The following is a 17,215-nucleotide window of genomic DNA, read 5'->3' as shown; positions in this document are numbered from 1 at the left end:
TTATTTTAAGCAAAATACCTTTACTCTACTACTCCCCAGACGCCCCCAGGCTTGGGCTCTCTCCTGGGTCTGTTTGCATTCCTGTTGGGCTCTATTTAAAGCCTTGATCACTTCATTGCCTGCAGGAATGCACATCTGTAGTACCGAGACCACTGTCTCCAACTCTATTTTCTGTCCAGTGGCAATCGCTTCATGAGAACAGGTAAGCTGTTGTGTATCATTTAGGGTGTGTGGGGTAGTACACAAAGCCTGACAACTGACACTGTGAATATCCTACCAAACAAAAATTTAACTGCATACATACAGTACACACAAACAGAGCTGGATTAAAAGACAAACACAATGAATAACAGAATTACAAATCTTGATAACATAATTAACACTGATAATAAACAATTGCTTAGTTTCAATGTTATCTGGACAACCAAATCAGGCCATATTCAATAAATGGACTACAATCCAAAATAATATAATGTACTACATGTTAAGGTTTGTCAAGAGGCGCCCACACACAAACACATGCTATTAGCATGACACATCTCCATGGCGACAAACATTGGAGTAATTTCCCTCCTGTCCCGAAGTGAGCCGGATAAACTTTCTGCCAGCCGCACGCGCAAACCACCCCGCTGCTAAATTCCCTCCTCCTCCTCCTCCCACTCGATTTGAACGGTTCAAAATAAAAATAAAAAACTCACCTTGGAAAATTCCTCCCCCCCCCCGAGTCAAGCGGACATTATTATGTTGTCGCCTTCCATGTTTGGCACTTTTGAGTAGTTGTTCTTCGGCTTCCCGGAGAGACGAGAGGTAAGCTAGCGGCGCGAGACAGCAACCGAGTCCGACAAGGAGGCGGGAGGACGGCAAGGAGGCCAGTCAGGAGATCTGGAATCTCATTGGATAAGTGATCTGTCGATCATGGCTTAGTGGGCGGGGTGTGACTGTAAAGAGATTATATTGAGTCTGGGGAACAACACTGAGCACTGGTCTGAAGAGAGTACAGAACAACATCCATTTTCTGAGCCGCTTCTCCTCACTCGGGTCGCGGGCGTGCTGGAGCCTATCCCAGCTGTCATCGGGCAGGAGGCGGGGTACACCCTGAACTGGTTGCCAGCCAATCGCAGGGTAGAGAACAACATACAGGATGGTATTTATTTTTGTTCAAAATGTCTGGTATTGGGGTTTTATGTTTATTTTAAAAGCTGAAAACACAATGCAAATGTGGAAAATTGGATCAACATAAGAGAGAATATAAGGGTGTTGTTGTTCATACTGCCTGCCACTAATTGAATACACATGTACAATCCATATACAAACATGTTTACTGTATAGTCCAAATGTCTTTTTAATTATAGTCATCATTAAATCTCCACTTGATTTGCAAAAAAAAAAAAAAAAAAAAAAAGCAGATAAATTATCGAGTTGTTGGCACAATTGCATTGCATCATTTAAAATAGATTTCCATCTGTTATATGAACACCAGAGCTTGTTTCACTTACCGATACAGGACACTGATCTATTTCTATATTTATCTGTTCCATAATGTGATAACACAGTCACATTAAAACCATTAGTGGCTCCTGAAAATCATTCAAACAATTACGTAAGTTAATGTCAGTAGTATAATTTATCCAAAACAACAACCTTTTTATCCATCATATATAATAGAAAAAACATAGCTTTCAATCTAATGCAGTCAGCAAAACAACTCAAATTGTGACCTCTAAATTACACAATGATAAAAGCTTTGTTTTGTGTGTGAGTGTGTGTTTGTGCGTGCAAGATCTAACCTAAGATCTAAATCTAACCTTTGCATCAAAGACCATCAAAAGACAAATTACCCTTTGTCTGTTTATATTAGCGTTTCAATTTGTCAGTTTATATTAGCATTTCAATTTAAAAGAGAATATACAAAATTACAGTATTCACAAGAAATTAATATTATTATTTGTAGTAGTAGTAGTAGTAATAGCACTATTATTATTATTATTATTTCATTTATGTATTTCATTTTATTCATTTATTTTAAATCACTTTTTTATAACATGTTGTTGGGTACACAGCTTGGGGTTGTGTATTTTTGTACTTCACAAGCTTTGGTTCATTTAACAAGCCAGGCATATTAGTGTACTATTTTTTTCATGTGTAATGTGTGTGTGATAGTTTTAATACGATATTTGCTCTAACTCGTCACTTATATTACTACTACTACTTGTTATTATTATTATTATTATTTACTTGTTTTCCTTTATTTGTCTCTCATTTGCCAAAAGAACAGCAGTGCATGGGTGTGAGTTACCTTTGGTTTAAAAGAATCTGGAACCATGCATTTCAACTTTCTTTCGGTATCATTGAGCAAACATTACATTACTTGACCATGGATGACACCTTTTGAATGCAAATTGCGACCCCTGGAGGGATTTATGATCCATTACACAAACGTTTGGAAAAATATTGGCTGGTCATATTAGTTACACGTGCACATTGCAAAAAGTAGAACCAGTGCCAGGTTTTGCCACCCTTAGGTGAGTATTAATTTGACTAACATATAACTGTAATTTAATTAGTGTGTAGAACTAATTTTAGTCATCGTCTGATGAACAGACAAGCTTCCGTTCCAAAGGCAGGTTCATAACACAATACGGCTGATTTTAAATAAATTTGCTTTGCTTTAACTTTGCTTTGTGCATTTAATCCCACCGAGACCATCTTTTGATGACGCAAAGTGTTGGTGCATGCTGTGACAGCACATAGTATACAACCTTCATGAGAAAAAAAAAGGTGAAAATAAATGCACCCATCCTCATAAACACACATCCATTAAAATGGTATAGAAAAAGTCCTGAGACACACATCTTAATGAATCAATCAGGGGTTACGCTAAATCAATTATTCCCACCTGAATCAAAATATTTTACCTTGCCAAGACATTATGGACATTATGCTTGGGAAAGGTAATTTTCTGTCTTTTCTCAATGTGCCCCATTACACAAAGCACACCCACAAGACTGTGTTTAAAGGTAGAGTTTGCAGCTTAAAAAAAATCAAACACTTTTTGTTAGGGATGTCCCGAAACAACTTTTTCACTTCCCATACAATACCGATATTGCAACCTTGAGTAGTATTGGCTGATACTGACATTGATCAGATACAATATCAGCACAAATCATACATACTTTTGTTACTTATTTTGAAATATGGAGTTTTAGAATAGTTTTCAATCAAATAATATTACGCAAACAGAACAATAGTCAGCAACAGCAGATATGAGGAAAAACGGAACAATTTATTATTAACTAATTGGTTACATAAAGTTAAACATTAAAACATAATATCCTACAATTAAATGAAACAAATACAAAAATAGAAATTCCTGAAAAATAATCTCTATAATTCAAATGTAAACAAAAATAAATTTAAGTGCAAAATAAGCACTATGTTTCAATTAAACATAAGCATTTTCTGCAATTGAGTAGAATAAATAAATAAAATAAAAATACAATAGAAGAGCTAGAGCAAAGTCTGGACGGGACTGCTTGTATTGGAATGCTTATATCGGAGATTTTAGATGCAGTCCAATATAATTCAATACTTGCGTTTTGCTGATATCTGATCGATAACGATCGGGACACCCCTACTATATTTAAACTGTCTGTATGACCTGACAGTAGAATATTATTAAAAATCACTCGTCTGTGGCACTATCTAATGCCCCTATTTAAAATGTTATTATTCTTTTACAACTGGTCACAGCGGGACAAGAATAGCCAATCAGAGTGTAGTGACTGGAGGCGTGACCGAATAGTCTGTCAATCATTTGCACACAGCCATCATGTACACGGAGGCTCGCTGGGATGTACCAAAGGCTCGCGCATAGTAGACTATTATAGTCTCTTATTTAACTCCGGTTAGCAACAAAAGTTAAAAAGAAGGTAGTGCACAGCTCTTGACTTCAAATCAAGGGTAAAGACATGTAACAGTGTCGGGTTCATGGGTGAGTTTGTAAAACCAACCATAACATCACTGTTCTGAGTTGTAAGGTGCTCACATCTCATATATTCTAAATTGATTGTAAATTCCCAATAATTCAACATCAAACAGGTTACATTTCTTGGAACGTTGCACGCTCACGGCTCACTCTGAGGTGCAATCTGAGGCAAGTGAGACGCCATGGTCCTTACCTCCAGGCCAATTCCAACGGGCCGTCCAACTCACACGCATGGCCAACTGAGGTGCACTCTGAGGTGACCAGGCATGCGTGATGAATCGGTCTACTCTTGTTTCTTTTTTATTGTCCAAATTTAGTGAGCTGGGGGTGTTTCTTTGGGCAGAGACGCAAGAGGGCGGGGGCGGGACAGGAATGAGGCTACATTCAAATATTGCTAGCTGTTTGAAAACCGCATTTTTGCCCTTCAAATAAGTTTGGTGTCACACCAAACTCACACCAATGGTGTGGAAGGTACCTGAAATCCCTGGCCTCAACCTATCCTCCAAACAACCAACCCAGGTCCTTTTGTCTCTCATCAAATGCAACCCGGACCTCACTTTCTTGGCTGAATGGACAACAACTTTTACAGACACACTCAACATCTTCTAGAAAGTCTTCCGAGACTGAAAGCTGTAACAGCTATAAAAGGGGACAAACTTCATATTGTCTTCCATTTTCACTTGTAATGGCCAGGCCGATGCTTAAAACAATGCTCAATGTTGGTGAACCCACAGAATAGTTGACATCTGATTCTCATCCATATCTCGCACACACACACGCACGCAAACACACACACACACACACACACACACACACACACACACACAGATGGGCACTAAAGGCACTGACGAGCATTTAATCCCTGTGTGCATGGCGCCATTTCCAGTCAGTGGGTGGGTCGTCACTGACTTGTGAAACATGCCAGAGATGAAGTTCTGCATAGTCACACCATTCACAAACAACACACTCCTCTGCTTCACTGTCGCTCCAGCACTCGGAGGGTGAAGTCACACTTTCACGTCCCAAAAGGCAAGTTGGTTTTAACTATATTCACTTTTCAGTGCTATTACTTTGGTTTATACTTAAATGATATTACTCTTTTTTTCTCTCTCTAGGTGGACACACATAACGTTTTCTTTTAGTAAGTTTGTCATCTGGACAGATAGGCCTAAAAAAAGTGCTTCAGTCTCACCTGCTCAACAACAATCTTTGTGTGGATATTTCACCAGCGTCTTTCTCAACGCTCTCATCTTGGTGGTGGACAAGTAAAGATGAATCTCCCTCTGTCAGTGCTTATATGTCTGTCAGTTGTTCAGATGTGTGTGGGGGACCAGCCAGTGGAGGAAGTCATTGTACCAAGTAAGTAAAGTGCATGTAACTGAAAAAAGTACCTATTTTATGGAATTGGAATGAGATTTGAGGTAATGTAAAACAATTGACCTGGACTGTAGGAAGATTAATATAAGGCTAGCAGGTCACAAAAACGGCCTTTATAAGCTTAAAGGCACAATGAACAATAGCAGGACTCTAATGAAAATAGCTACAAATTATAGATACCTCTCAGTTATTCAGCATTTTTCTTCTTCCAATAAGTAAATAGGAACATAGCTTGGTATATAATAATATGCAACAACAACAGTAATATTGAGATCGTTGTCATTTTTTCATCAATAAATAAAGCAAACTATGTCATAAACAAGTTTGCTTGTCGTTTTTTTTATTTTTATTTTTTTACAGTAGAAATAGTGTTTTTGATCGATTTGAGTCATTTTTAATAACCCGAACCACAGTGGGAACTAGCAATTGCTCTTTGAAATGTCTTTACATATGCTGCTGTTGGCAATACAAACGGTCAAATATTGACATTAATTGAGAAACACATTGGCAAATACATGGCAAATACATCACATCATGTGTACATATATATTGTATATATGTACAGTATGTGCCTTACAAACACAGTACTGCCTACATTAAACTTGGTATATGCCACTATTAGTATGACACAATGGCAAAATGCGGTCTGGCTCTATAATGAGTCAGAGGCTTTGGCTTTGTCAGAGAAAATCGTCATTGCTGAGCTGTTATTTCTTTTGGCTGAGTGGAGTTTGGGTAGGGTGTCACTTGGGAAGAAAAATAATCAGACCTATTCGACACTAAATGTGATGACAGAAAAACAAAACAAAAAAACAGCCAGTACATTGGAGAGACCACATGGTTTAAAAATATGGAGTGACTACTTTATATACTACTAATTAGTTTTGTAGCTATTAGCTGTCAGTTAAAATTTCATTTTGCACATTCTCTGAATTGTATTTACCATTAGAGAGGTATTAATTTAGCAGTATGGAACTCCTTGTGCAAGGTATTTCTGTCTCCATGTTATTGTTTCTTGATCTTGCATCATGCATTGTTTAACAACAGCTCCAATCCTGGAACATTTGACAAGGCATGGGAGGAAAAAGCTACCACTGTGGCAGTCCTAATTTTCCGTATTGATTTAGAAAGTAGGAATTAGACAAATGGTGACACAATGGAAGAAGGCATGGTGGTTTGGATGCAATTCATAAGATATTACTGTTCTAGGCTTTAATTAAAAAAAGAGAGAAAATAACATTTTATTTAGTTTGAAAACTCAGTGCAGTGAATGTAATGCCACAAGTTAGGATCTATTTCTGTGGAAAACATAAGCTTGGGATCCACAGACAGTTGCCAGGGCATCTTAAAATCAACTTTACGCTTTTTGTGGTTTTACAGCATCTGGCAATATCTTGCACACAATCTGAAGGGTGTCTCAAGTGTTTCAAGTGCCATCTGTTCTGTTGAATAACCTCAAAGGAAAAGTGCCTCTATTGGGTGGCTGGTTCGAGAGGAGTCCAGAGTCACAGGAGGTTCAGGCGGCGGCTCAGCACGCTGTGGACACGTTCAACACACACTCAAAGGCCAAGAAATTGTTCAAACTGGCGTCCATCACATCTGCACAGGCTCAGGTTGGACTGAATTAAGAAAGCGTTATACAACATACTTTTTTCTGCACTTCGCAAACAGGCAACATGTAAACTGTGCTTTCAAAACACTACTTTTTAGGTGACCAACAGCATCAACTACAGGATCAATGCAGTACTGGGAAAAACAAAATGTCTCAAGGGTGAAAATCATGACTTGAACAGCTGCAATGTTGAGAAAAAGGTAAATATAACAGAAAAAAGTAAATATAACATTTTATTAATGCTGTAAAATTTCATTCATCCTGTAATACTACTACTACGAATAATAACAATAGATACAACACAAAGTTCAGTGGCAAAACATCTTGAGAACAAGAAGCTTCTATTCAATTTTATGACTAAAACTTCTACGGCTTTCTATATATTCTCGCTGTCATAATTCAAAGTTATTATGTTTAAAGTACAGAAGTTCCTAAACTAGAAGTAATATATTTACTTCAAACACATGCAACAAAAATCATGTATGAATGGATGTTTTGTGCTTTTTTTGTGTCGTTTTTGTGACAGTGGCCTCTTGGAAAAGTAATTTCGGCCCTCTGTGTTTTCCACAAATATTGTGGACTGACAAAGAAATTACCACACTGTACCATACAAACAAACAAACAACCATTCACACTCACATTCATGGGCAATTTAGAGTCTTCCATTAACCTACCCTGCATGTTTTGGGGATGTGGGAGGAAACCGGATTACCCGGAGAAAACCCACAACGGCACAGGGAGAACATGCAAACGAGGCTGGGATTTGAACCCCGGTCCTTAGAACTGTGAGGCGGCAGTGCTAACCAGTCGGCCGCCACTTGAAATTAATCCAAAATAAAAATAGTAATAATAACAAAATAAATCAGTGTGTGTGTGTGTGTGTGTGTGTGTGTGTGTGTGTGTGTGTGTGTGTATGTATGGCCTTTCCGCAAGACACTGTTGATGCTCCTTTGCCAGATATTAAAGCTTCACGTCTTTTTTTATAAGATGCCACAAGATTGGCACACCTATCTTTGGGCATTTCTGCCCATTCCTGCAGGACCTCTCAAGCTCCATCAGGTTGAATGGACAACGTTGGTGCACAGTTATTTGCAGATCTCTCCAGAGATGTTCAATCAATCTAGCCTGGGCCAGCCCGCCCGCCTGAAGCAGTTTTAATACTTCCTGAATGCACTGTACATGTACAAAGAAAGTGGTTGACCACATTACTTTTATTGTGGTTATATTGTGCAGGGGTGGAGAACAGAATTGCATCATAGTGGGAGTTGTTTATAATATTTTATACATATATAATATACAAAACAACAAGGTTCAAGTTCTTATTCTAAATTAGAATAGAAAAGAAAAGAGTTTTTGTAAAGGTAGGATTTTTTAAAATTAAATTTAAATCTACATGATTCATATTGGTCTTTCCCAAAAATATCCTGAATAAAGTACAACACAAATACAAAAAGGAAAGTAGAACGTCATGAGGAAAGAAAACAACTTTAATAGATGATTTACCATTTGCACAGAAAATCCAGTTCTTTTTGCTTCCTCCTTTGCAGCATCTCAAGTGTCACTTTGAGGTGATGTTCAACCCCCGCAACAACAAACATGAGCTGCAGATGCAAAAGTGCAAGAGGCCTGTGCCCACCATTCAAGCGTAAATCTTTTGCATTTTTCTTACATTTTGGTATAATGACTGAAAGTGTTGCATTCGTAATGAGCAACCTACGATGACACAACAGACCAATAAAGTGTGTGCTTGATGAGTCAACGGAAGTGTGTGATTAGTTGTCTCGTCTTTCATTTCTTATGCAAAAAATGGCACATTACATTTTACATACAACAATGATTTTTCCAAACCTATTTGGAAACAAACCACAAAAGCTTTTTGAGCTTGAGCTCATACTGACAAGACTGTTCTGATGAGATTTTAGCATTATTTCGAATGAAATGAATTAATTATGACAGTTTGACCCTTTTCAATTATAGTTGTAGCAAAAGTTATGTGTAAATATCGCTTCCCTAACTTTATAGAAATTGCTGCGGTAGCTCATTTTGTTGGAAAATATACCATCCATCCATTTTCTGTACCAGCTGACTTCGGGCAACAGGCGGGGTACACCCTGAACTGATCGCCAGCCAATCGCAGGGCACATATAAACAAACAACATTCACACTCACACTTACGGGTAATTTAGAGTCTTCAATTAATCCACCATGCATGTTTTTGGGATGTGGGAGGAAACCGGAGTACCCAGATAAAACCCACGCAGGCACGGGGAGAACATGCTAACTCCACACAGACGAGGCTGGATTTGAAACCGCGTCCTCAGAACAGTGAGGCAGATGGGCTAACCTGTCGACCACTGTGCCGCCTGGAAAAGAGACCAATTTAAACTTAAAACCATGTTTTTTTTTGTATGTGGTAATTGTGCTTTATTTAATTGAATGTTAATGTAAAAATGTAGAATGAGTCCATCCTTTTGGGGTACAGCAATTTGCTTTACTTCATGCAACACATTAAAGGTACAATAAGTGCAGAGAGAGAGAAATATACACCATTCTAAATCTTCTGCATCTAAGAAATGGACTGACTCATCGGTGGCAAACAAAATAATCACGTAATCATTGTTCCTTTCAAGACATCGTGTGTAAATGTGACTCCTTGGTGCAGAGGAAATGTATTCTCATTGTGTCTAAAAAGAAAGAAATCTGTTAAAATGGCACATCGTTAGAAGTTGTCTGGTAAGTCCGTATGACGTCTTCGCTGCCAGACACACAAGGTGACAGTGCTCTCTCTCTCTCTCTCTCGTTCTCCCCCCCCACATATAACACCATTATTGCTGTTTCCCTGTTGTTTTATTTCCCTTTTTTCTATTTTGTCATATTTCCAACTTTGTACACTGTGTTCTCTGTGTGTTCCGTCTTGTCAGACACTGGTCTCAATGTGAGGTGAATTCTTGCAGCTCAACATACGAGACAGGACTCTGTGATGGTTCTGGTGCCTAAACGACGCACGCACGCACACACACGCGCGCGCACACACACACACACACACACACACACACCTTATTAGGCAATAAGACAAAACGTAGTAAAAAATTTTGGTAGTTACAAAATATTACAAAATTAGGTACAGCTGTACAGTACAAAGAGATGTAATGCAAGAGTTGTATCAAATATTTTGCCTTACAAGTATTTATCATTTCCTGAACCAAATACTCAGTGCCCTGAAGCAAAGCAAAGCATGCAAAGCAAACTTATTGATATAGCACATTTCATACACAAGGTAACTCAATGTGCTTTACAGAATCAGAATCAGAATCATCTTTATTTGCCAAGTATGTCCAAAACACGCAAGGAATTTGTCTCCGGTAGTTGGAGCCGCTCTAGTACAACAGACAGTCAATTTACAGAACATGACTAAAAAGCATTAAAAAAAAGCTTATAATCATTTAAAACAAAGAGAAAAATAACACAATTTTATAAAGATTATTTAAAAGTGGAAATGCTCTAAAAAGCACAAGGAAAAAAGAGTTTTTAACCTGGATTTCAAAACATTTACACTGGCGGTTGACTTATTCAATTTGTGTGCAGCATTATAGCTAAATGCTGCTTCACCATGTTTGCTTTAGACTCTGTGCTCCACTATTTGACCAGAGTCTCTAAGCCCAACTATATTCCATGAGCATTTATTTCATGTATTCAGGACCTAAACCATTTAGTGATTTATAGACCAGTAGGAGAACTTTAAAATCTATTCTAAAGCTGACTGGGAGCCAGTGTAAAGACTTTTGAATTGGAGTAATATGCTCTGACCTCTTTGTTCTGGTCAGAATTAAAGTTGTAGCATTGTGAATGAGCTGCAGCTGTTTAATGCTCTTTTTGGGGAGTCCAGTCAGAAGACCATTACAATAGTCTAGTCTACTTGAAATAAAAGCATGGATGAGCTTTTCCTGGTCTGCTTGGCACATGCAAGCCTTCACTGAAGCCACTTATTGAGTTGGTCACCCTTTTGGTAGAACGCTAAGCACTTTTCACGTACTTAGACACAACTTACAAACATATTTTCACCCACTAAAATACATTTGTTACTCAGATGCACATGTGTTGCATATTAGAAAGCACAGGTAACAAAAGTGAAACGCAATTAAAGCACAGCTGTCTCAAGATAAACACAGCACCTCAAAACTGATCACACTTAATGATGTGAAGAAATATGAAGCAGTTTGGGAAGTTTCACGATGGATAGAGACAATCAGGGAGACAGAGGCACAGCCGAGGACATATTTATTTGAATGAAACTGAAAATAATGTGAGTTTTGGTTCACACAGATGTAAATTAGTTGACTGTGCAAAGCATGCTAAATTGTTGTCAAAACACAAGAGAATGGAAGTTTAAAAAAAACAAAAACTCATACTAACTTGCTTATAACCATTTGTATCTCTCTGTTCTCCTCTTCTCTCAAATTCAGTAGAACCTGCTCCAAGATGGGAAGCTCCAAATTAAGATACTGGGCCACCTAGCAGATTACATTGACAGATTAAAATGAAATTCATAAAAATAGATTCTGCAAGAAATGCATCATTGCACATTAGTAAGATGAAGCACGTGAATTCAGATCATCAGTGTTATGATACACTCACATCATTGCTGACTTCCACTTCATCCATGTCCATCAAGAATATTTTCATGGTGTCTTCAGACGGCCCCTGCAGGATGCGCTCCCACAGCGGCTGGTCTCTGTTGTTCATCTTCTTCTTTTCTACATATAACAACATAAACTCGCACAAGTCACTATAGCGTATGATGATTTGCACTTTTCAACTTTATGACATGACAGCAAATAAACCTTACCACCGCTCTGGTGAACACAGTATAGTGCAAACTCCTGGGGGTCATTCTCTATCTGTGATGTTAACATGCAAGGACAATATATATTTTTAAAATGTCTGTCATCTGAAGGCATGAAATCATTTATTTTCAACTAAGTCATAAAAAAGTGCAATCCAGTGACATAAACACAAGACATGTTTTACTGATTGCTACTGTAACTGTGGATGAATATTGACTGCTCACATCACCTTGAATTTGTTTAGCAGCTGTACAATGACTTGGTTTGTGGTCATGCTGCTAGTAATGCGGACTTTGGTTGCTGTGCCAAAGCAGGGAGTGAAGATAGATGTCTAGGAAAACAGAGACATTGATGAGCAATCTTTTTCACTCAGGTTACTGACAACAAGACACACATTTATTAGAAAACTGCAAAGAACAAATCATAAACAACTGGAGGATGCTCTGTGGGATACTTTGTAGTACAGTATAACATTTCTAGTTATTTTTGGGAAGGGAAAATTTGAGACACAGCTCTAGTATTGGTATGTCATAACTGTCCCTAATGGTGTGGCAAATGAGTGAATGTACAAAACCTACGAGAGACATACATTACCTTATAGTTGTAGAAGTGTCCATTGATCGAAAAGCGGTGCTGTCGCTCTCTCTCTCTTTGTGCCGCTGACTTGCCTCGCCGACTCCTCCTCTTGACCAGGGATGCATCACTCATACAGCGGAACAGGTTAGACTCAGACTCCAGCTCGTAGCTTTTCTGCCTCAAAGGACGCAGTGTTGTGGTCTCATAAACAGCCCCTTTTAAATGTACAATGTATGAAAATGATCATAAAATGGGTAAATTTTGAAAAAATATATTTATTGATACCTTCACTTTAATGTTGAATCTATTCAAACACGCAATATTGAATATTGTGCTTGTGAGAAAAATAAAATGTATGTAGTGTAAACACAAAACAAATTGAAAAGACAATGTTCATCACAAAGAACCCTTTATAGCACTCACTGAAATATTTATAAAGATGGAAATATTTTTAAAAATAAAGTACTTTTGAAAGATGTATGAATAACAAATTCCCAACAATGATATATATTTTTAGAATTCTTTTGATACATCATTATTTTTCTGAAAGCCAGTGTTTCACTACAGTACTAGCCTAGTCCATTTTAAACATGCACTAAATGCAGTATAAAATATGTTTCTATAAATCAAAGTTTACAGTGACTGAAAAAAGTGACAAAAAGTCTTAAACCTGGTGGAGGATTTTTCACCACTGTTTCATGTGCTGTGCCAGCCATCTCATCTATCTGATGCAGGTCGTTACACTCACCCCATCGTGACATGCCCCTGCAAAGACAAGCTTGAGAATGTTTTTTAACAAGCAAAACAAAGTGGTACAGTTAAGAACTGGCATTCTGTGTGGGAAACGTTGCCTTTAACAAGAACAAGAACAAGAACAACAACACCAGTGATAACAACAACAAAAGGTAGGTGTCCTAAAAGGCTGAAAGCAATGCGAGACTACAAAAAGCAGCAACAGGGCTTTTGCTATTTGGCTCTACTGTTGCTCTAAAAACAACAGTACAAAAACTGAATTCAACCTCCTGTTTCCAAGTGGGCTGATTGGGTCAGATGAGATCAGGGGAGCAAAAGGAATCATCTGTTTCTCATCCTGTATCTTTAGCCGAATGGGTCTTCGGACTCCCCAGCAGATATTTAGGAAGCCTTCCACGACCACTTCCCCATCGTCACCCTGATATAGGATCAAATAAACAAATAATAGAATCAGGAATTATTTTGTCAAAGATCAAAACACCACATGATTAAAATGACCACAGCATTTAATACAGTTTAAAAATGCACACTCAGATTTAAAAACAAAACAAAAAAACATCCATCCATTTGCTATACCCGTTGGCCTTATTTGGGTCACAGATGATTTGGAGCCTATCCCAGCTGATTTGTTTTGGGTGAGAAGAATAGATGGCAGCCAATCACAGCAAACAAATAGACAAACAATCATTCACAATACATTTACACCAACAGACAATTTGTAGTCTTCAATTAACCTAAAATATATTAATAAATAAAATAATTAATTCAAATAATATTAGCTTGAGCAGATGGACCTAATAATTTCAGATGAGCATCCTGCATATATAACATGATGATTGATACCTGGAAGTAACTGAGATGCAGTTGAGTCTGGTCCTTGAGGAAGCAGTTGTAGGTGTTTATCAATGAGAGAAATTCTGCTCTAAAATCAATAGCAATGGACAAAAAAAACAACAACAACATCAAGATAAGTTGAATAGCATTTAATATTCAATCAAACAGTGAGATGACAAATACTGTATCAGGGGTGTCAAACTCATTTTTGTCTCGGGCCGCATTGTAGTTATGATTTCCCTCAGAGGGCCGTTAGAAGAGTGAAATGTTTAATCACAAAATCATATTATTACCATTACACAACAAATTGAGGGATAACTAGTTTTGAAATCAGAAGACAAGGATAATAGTTTGTTCAAGTATTGTTTAAGTTACTGTAGAAGAAGCGTTTGGTAAAAGAAAATGCAATGTCTCAACATTATTGTTTATTATTATGACAATTTGGAATTTGGGTACAGATTTTAGCAAAAATCATGGAAGTTGACGAGCATGATTTGCTTTTGCGGGCCACATAAAATGATGTGGCGGGCCGCATCTGGCCCCAGGGCCTAAAGTTTGACACATATGCTCTAGATTCTTGTACCATCAAAAGAGTGTCTGGCATGAGTTAACCCACCTGGAAAGAGTCCTCCCATCTCCTGCCTGGACCAGTGGAAGAAGACCTGCCTCATTCATCTCTGATAGCATCAACTACTGCACAGAGACACAAAGGCAATCAGATGTACTGTGCCAGCAGACAAAAACATAGCAAAAGAAGCAAACATGAAAAATGCCTTGGACATGTGCTTGTCATCGCTGCACATGCTCCTAAAAATAGATGCAGAAGAATTATCGATTATCACACATTTGCTTACGTTTAGTACCCCACCAACTTTGATCTTTCTTCCATTTCTTCGTCTGAGGCTCTTTCTTCTCTTTGTGTCTCAACTATTTCTTCCCAGTCACTCTCTCTCTCTCTCTGTGTACTTTTTGTGTTATATTTATCCTCTCTCTCTCTCTCTCTCTCTCTCTCTCTCTCTCTCTCTCTCTCTCTCACTCTCACTCTCTCTCTTTCTCTCTCTCTCTCTCTCACTCTCTCACTCTCTCTCTCTCTCTCTCTCTCTCTCTCTCTCTGCCCCAGCCTTCACTCTCTTGCTCTCTTCAAGAGAGTTAATAACAGTACTCCACCCAGTAACCAGTGATGACAGTGTGCACTGTTTATCCTTCAGCCGGAAACATTGAATCTTGTTGGTATATTCACCAGTCCTGACTCTTTGTGTTCATTCCTTTATTTTTCTTTCTCCCTTTCCTCAGTTTCCACAAGTGACACAACAGTAGAACTTATCCATTTGCTTCTCTGCAGCGCTGTCTCAGCATGTTTGCTGCTAAGAAACATCCCAGGTATTTAGTAGTTTTCACCAGTAACCCACAACCCCCGCATCTGACTGACTTTTCACAATGTGCCTTTCACACAGGAAAGAACAACATTTAAAGGCCCATTGTTTGTTAATAGTAAGAAGAAACGTAAACATTTTGCCAACAACAAAAAAAAACTGTAGGAAAGATTTCTAAACACAGTAATTATGAGTCAGACATTAACTTGTATAATACAATCTTGATCTTCTCTTATGGGGTAAACTTGGTTAATAAGGATGAACTCTTCTTTATTGCCTTATTGGTGAATTGAGCATGTAGCTTTGGGTTTTTGCATCTGAGAGGATGGAAATTTGGCACTATTCTTAGCTTTTAACATTTTGGGAACAGTGTGTGGAAAGTGGTCATAGATGCCATAAACGCTTGTGGGTGAGATTTCATTTAATTTATTTGAGACGAATATAGTTGGAAATGATAATGCTTTTGTGTATGTTCAATACACTTGTTTTGTCTTTTCCATGTGTCATTAATTAATGTAATTATAGTACAGTACTGTATACTGAACTGGAATTAAGTTCCTTATTGTGACAGCAGAGGGAGAAAGAGTATCAGTTCAAAATGATAATGCTCAGGCCTTAACAAAGACAGATCAGATTTTCGGTATACGTATCTAATTTTTAACCTTGATAATAGAATGAATACAGTATGTAAACGTGTTAATTGTCATTTATATTGTACCCCCCTCCCCACAACTGCTGTGAGAATGAACTTGGTGTTTTGTCAAGTCTTAACATGTTCTGTAAGTTCTAAGGCCTGGAGCAAATAAATCACACCCAGGGTGTTACCAACTTCATTGTGTGCGTGTGTGTGTGTGTGTGTGTGTGTGTGTGTGTGCGTGTCACAGGTATTTCAAAAACATGAGAGTCACACAAACATTGTTCTTTTACGGAAAGCATTGTTTGTGTGTGCCATAATGCAGTAAACATGAAACAGATAACAGTATATATCAATATTGTTTTCAATAGTCAGTAAGTTAACATAACTAATATCACCAGCAACATAATTCTGGAACTGGCCATCAAAGCTATATGAGCAGATACTGTGGGCTACGAAAGCTTACCCATTAAAACAAAAGGTGTTTATTGTTAAATTGTAAAGCAGGAGGATCACGTACCCGGTAGGAAAGAAGACAAGGTACATGGTGACACACCCAGTCTTTTTACTGCCTTCCTATATGCCATTCCCCTCTCAGCTTTCTCTTTACTCACCAATTTCACAAAATAAAATAAATAAACTAAAATAATAAAATAATAATAAAAATAAACTGTGATCATCTGTGATTCAATGACAGAATCTCAGCTATAATTAGTCGTGTGGGGATCACCTGTTCTATTTAAAAGTAGATTCTAAATCGAAACAAATAAGTGTATGAATGGAAATAATGTTTCGAGTACTATTTTCATTACTCATTACACCACTTTGTATTAAGGCTCCAAACAGCATATGATATAAAGATATAGTCTTACCTGGCTAGCAATTCACTCTCCCAATGGTTCAATATGACTTTATTCATGTTTGACGTTTTCAACTCTGTGTGTGTGTGTGTTTGTTGATAGGTCCAGAGTGCAGCATTTGTGGTATACCAGGATCTCAGGTGTCAAAATGCAGCAGCTGGTTAATTATTGTAGGTGGAGGAAGGGAAGAAAGGTAGGGCTTGACTGACATCAAACCCGACTTGCCTATTGTGCGTACGTGTGTGTGTGTGTGTCATCCATAGTCAAGTACATCTCCATAACACTTTCACAAGAAAATGTTCTATTAAAATATTGCTATTTATTCATTAATATATTGTATCAGAATTTGCACCACGTCCTTTTATTT

General features: G+C 37.9%; 3 protein-coding genes across 9 annotated transcripts in view; 1 reads left to right on the top strand and 2 right to left on the bottom strand.

Moving 5' to 3' along the window:
- il11ra (interleukin 11 receptor subunit alpha) overlaps window positions 1–854 on the bottom strand; it is a 48,679-nt gene extending 47,825 nt beyond the window's left edge. For both annotated transcript variants that reach the window (XM_061697674.1, XM_061697675.1), the window contains exon 1: window positions 699–854. The gene's annotated coding sequence lies outside the window, so the exon portion shown is untranslated. The remainder of the gene's footprint in view (window positions 1–698) is intronic.
- Window positions 855–967: 113 nt separating this feature from the next.
- On the top strand, window positions 968–8,733 carry si:busm1-57f23.1 (uncharacterized protein LOC368621 homolog). The gene is made up of 7 exons (XM_061697683.1): window positions 968–1,144; window positions 4,872–5,014; window positions 5,101–5,126; window positions 5,215–5,344; window positions 6,824–6,975; window positions 7,073–7,174; window positions 8,522–8,733. The coding sequence occupies exons 4-7, from the start codon at window positions 5,257–5,259 to the stop codon at window positions 8,621–8,623; spliced, it is 444 nt and encodes a 147-aa protein (XP_061553667.1). The 5' UTR covers window positions 968–1,144; window positions 4,872–5,014; window positions 5,101–5,126; window positions 5,215–5,256; the 3' UTR covers window positions 8,624–8,733.
- Window positions 8,328–17,032, bottom strand: rassf6 (Ras association domain family member 6). Of its 6 annotated transcripts, none has more exons than XM_061697682.1 (11): window positions 16,861–17,032; window positions 14,598–14,671; window positions 13,991–14,064; window positions 13,414–13,565; window positions 13,065–13,159; window positions 12,413–12,609; window positions 12,048–12,149; window positions 11,821–11,872; window positions 11,610–11,728; window positions 11,388–11,485; window positions 8,328–9,967 (listed from the first exon to the last, which is right to left on the bottom strand). In XM_061697682.1, the coding sequence occupies exons 2-11, from the start codon at window positions 14,650–14,652 to the stop codon at window positions 9,892–9,894; spliced, it is 1,020 nt and encodes a 339-aa protein (XP_061553666.1). In that variant the 5' UTR covers window positions 14,653–14,671; window positions 16,861–17,032; the 3' UTR covers window positions 8,328–9,891. The 6 variants fall into 6 exon arrangements, with proteins under 6 accessions (XP_061553666.1, XP_061553665.1, XP_061553664.1 ...); XM_061697681.1 differs by lacking the exon at window positions 16,861–17,032 and adding an exon at window positions 14,836–14,956 and having other exon boundaries at window positions 8,329–9,967; window positions 14,598–14,674; XM_061697680.1 differs by having other exon boundaries at window positions 8,331–9,967; window positions 14,598–14,674; window positions 16,861–17,031.
- Between the last annotated feature and the right edge of the window lie 183 nt (window positions 17,033–17,215).

This window comes from Phycodurus eques, chromosome 15 (genome assembly GCF_024500275.1).
Source record: "Phycodurus eques isolate BA_2022a chromosome 15, UOR_Pequ_1.1, whole genome shotgun sequence".
Classification (NCBI taxonomy): Eukaryota; Metazoa; Chordata; class Actinopteri; order Syngnathiformes; family Syngnathidae; genus Phycodurus; species Phycodurus eques.
This window is presented reverse-complemented; position numbering and strand designations above follow the sequence as displayed.